Source organism: Rutidosis leptorrhynchoides, chromosome 2 (assembly GCF_046630445.1).
Source record: "Rutidosis leptorrhynchoides isolate AG116_Rl617_1_P2 chromosome 2, CSIRO_AGI_Rlap_v1, whole genome shotgun sequence".
NCBI classification, from domain to species: Eukaryota; Viridiplantae; Streptophyta; class Magnoliopsida; order Asterales; family Asteraceae; genus Rutidosis; species Rutidosis leptorrhynchoides.
In genome coordinates this window covers 93,156,950-93,160,260 of record NC_092334.1, presented here as the reverse complement: position 1 = coordinate 93,160,260, position 3,311 = coordinate 93,156,950, and the positions used below count along the sequence as shown (strand labels likewise).

At 37.3% G+C, this 3,311-nt stretch overlaps 1 protein-coding gene across 1 annotated transcript; it reads left to right on the top strand.

Annotated features, from left to right (window-relative positions):
* The first annotated feature begins 766 nt into the window (after positions 1–766).
* Positions 767–1,186, top strand: LOC139888069 (2S seed storage protein-like). The gene has a single exon (XM_071871102.1). It carries the CDS (start codon positions 767–769, stop codon positions 1,184–1,186), a length of 420 nt encoding a protein of 139 aa, XP_071727203.1.
* Positions 1,187–3,311: the final 2,125 nt, after the last annotated feature.

Sequence of the window (3,311 nt, the reverse complement as noted above, 5' to 3'; positions counted from 1 at the left end):
TGACGTTCGCTATCTTTACAAAACGAGACCTAAAGTTTAAGAAATTTTAAAGCATGATGTTTTTTTTGTTTATGGTTTTGTTTGTTTTGATAAGATTTCATCCGTTAACTCGCAACCATTCTAATAATATCAAAAATCAGTTTATGGGGTTTCAAATTTATTTTTGATTAGTCTCATAAAAGAGCCCCGCGAATTCGCGGGCATTAAGCTAGTAGAAATTATAATCAATAATTAATTACTCCCTTCGTCACATACTATAGTGTCTTGTATTCACATTTCAAAGCCTCATTTTCTCAACTTTAATTTTAAATATATTTATTTGTATTACATAATATTTGATTAGAGTTTCATTAACTATTATATAACACGAATAAAGATATTTGAAGTCAAGATTGAAAAGAATAGTTTTTGGTCATATAACACAAATAAAAATATTTAAGGTAAACGTTGAGTAGAATAGAGTTTAAAAAGTTAAAACATGATATTGATGAGAAATACGTGTTCATAAAAACAAATTCCATAATTTCCACTTGTAGAGTTTCAGTGTATATTTGCACACGTGGGAGTCATATTTAACATGCAATTAATTAAATATACTGTTTTTCAGGTGCGTCACAAGTAACTATATATTCACCTTGCTAGCCATTCTCGATTTCCACGTGCTTGGCATGCATTTAGATCCATCTAGGTCCATTTTTACTTATAAATAAACCAACCCCTAAACCCACTCCGTTATAAAAATCATATATCAATTAAACAAATTAAAATGGCAAAACTTGCACTCCTCGCACTAACCTTCACAGTCCTCATAGCATTTATCAACGTTTCTGCTCGCATAACCACCATCACCATATCGGACAATGACGTCACCGACATGCAGTGCAGCAGCCAGGTGAAGATTGAGCAGTTAAACAGCTGCAAGATGCACCTCACTCAAGGGACTCATGAAATGAACCTGATGATGACGGTGGAGAACCAAGATGTGTCGTACCTTCAAATGTGTTGTAGGCAGCTCATGAACGTGGACCAGGAGTGCCAGTGCAATGCGATCCAGGAAGTGTTCGATGAAGTACGAAAACGACGTGGAGTAATAGTGATGCGACAGATTTTGAGGAAGGCTCAGAATCTTCCTAATGATTGTGGTTTGAAAGTCAAAGATTGCCCAATTATAGCCCCAAGGATTTAGTTAATTAAGTTGGTAATTAATTAAGGAGTTGCTACGTATAAAAATGAGTTCCTTGTAATAATATTAAACACACACTCGTGTGCTTTTTAATAAAACACGTAATCTGTTATGTATCGTTTCTTTGGTATTCTATCAATAAACCGCATCCCACATCAATTTTAGAAGGAAAAAAAAAAAAGTGAAGCCGTTCTAGCAAAACTTAAACTTGTAAATAATAGTAACTAGGAAGTAGGAACTAATAAATACCGAGTAATATGTTTATGTAGAGAAATCGGAAACGCAACCAACAGTACAGTCGTTAGTTGAAACTCAATCAACACAGTACAGTGTAATCACTTATATGTTGGTTGGAGATACGGAGAACTTTAAACAATTAGAGGGAAGATTCCAGGAAACTCACATGTAGGTTCCACGAAGTTGTGAGAAATTCACATGTAGCTTCCACGAAGCTGTCAGGAAACTCACATGTAGCCTCCATGAAGCTGTCAGGAAACTCACATGAAGCTTCAAGGAATTGTTTTTAGCTTATTCCTTAAATCATTCTATAAATAGACCCTCTTGTAACTTATTGTAAACACACCACAAATATTCAGTAAATACATTCTCTAGTTGGTCCGTGGACTAAATCAATCACAACGATTGCATATAACCACGTTATCTCTTGTGTCGATTTACATTTCTTGCATTAATAATCTTTCGTTCATTAAGTGGGTTAGTAATCTTGTAGAATTACTATCGGTGTGTGATCTTGTTGAATCACTTGCGTTGTTTTGGGTCCTAATATCCTTACAACTGGTATTAGAGCACAAGGTTTCGTTAAGGGAACGATGGCGGAAGACGGAAAGTTTAGAATCGACCGTTTCGATGGGAGAGACTTCGGCTTTTGGAAGATGCAAATCGAAGACTACTTGTATCAAAAGAAGCTACATCAACCTCTGTTAGAGACCAAACCCGAAGGCATGAACGATGCCGATTGGACGCTTTTGGATCGCCAAGCTTTGGGTGCGATTCGTCTTTCACTTGCTAAGAACGTAGCATACAATGTTGTGAATGAGAAGACGACGTTTGCTTGCTTGAAAGCACTCTCTAACATGTATGAGAAACCTACCGCTTCTAATAAGGTTTTTCTCATGCGACAATTGTTCAATACGAAGATGAAGGAAGGTACGAGTGCAACAGATCATATCAACGAGTTCAACAACATCATATCGAGGTTAGCATTGGTAGATATTGTGTTTGATGATGAGTTAAAGGCACTAATCTTGCTTTCATCATTACCGGAAAGTTGGTCAGGTACGGTTACCGCGGTTAGTAGCTCTACGGGAACTACTAAGCTAGCGTTCGAAGGAATAAGGGATTTGATTCTAGGTGAAGATACTCGTAGGAGAAACTCGGGGGAATCAACATCCGGTTCCTTGTTAAGTACTGACAACCGTGGTAGGAAATTTGAACGTGGTGAGAAGAAGGGTAGAAAGAAGTCTAAGAAGAGGTATCCATCGAAAGATAGAAGTGAAGCTGTTTGTTGGGGTTGCAATCAAAAGGGACACTTTCAAAGGAATTGTAAAAATGGTCCCGCGAAAGGTCTGAACTTGACCGAGGAAGAAAGTGATGATGCACTTTTATGTAGTGTTGAAAATTCTATGGAGTCTTGGATTTTGGATTCGGGAGCTTCGTTTCATGCTACTCATGTCAAAAGCATGATGAAGAATTTTCGTTCATATCAAGGCAAGGTGAGATTGGCGGACAACAAACAACTCAATATAGAGGGCATTGAAGATGTTGTATTGAAGACTACTCTTGGCTCTAATTGGACCTTGAAAAACGTAAGGTACATTCCTAAATTAAAAAGGAAACTTATTTCGGTTGGTCAATTAGATGATGAAGGTAACGCGGTTACTTTTGAAAACCGCCAATGGAAGGTGGTTAAGTGTAGTTGTATTGTGACCCATGGACATAAAAGGGGAACTCTTTATATGGTTGAAGTGTTTGATGAAGACACGGTGGTTGCTACGGTTAATGTTGAGTCTGAATCAACTCTATGGCACTGAAGACTCGGGTATATGAGTGAGAAGGGTATGAAGATGCTTGTTTCAAGTAAGAGAATTCTGGATTTGAAAAAGGTAGA

What these genes read in the sequence shown, in the direction of transcription:
- LOC139888069 (XM_071871102.1), top strand. Translation starts at nt 767, where the DNA reads ATGGCAAAACTTGCACTCCTCGCACTAACCTTCACAGTCCTCATAGCA.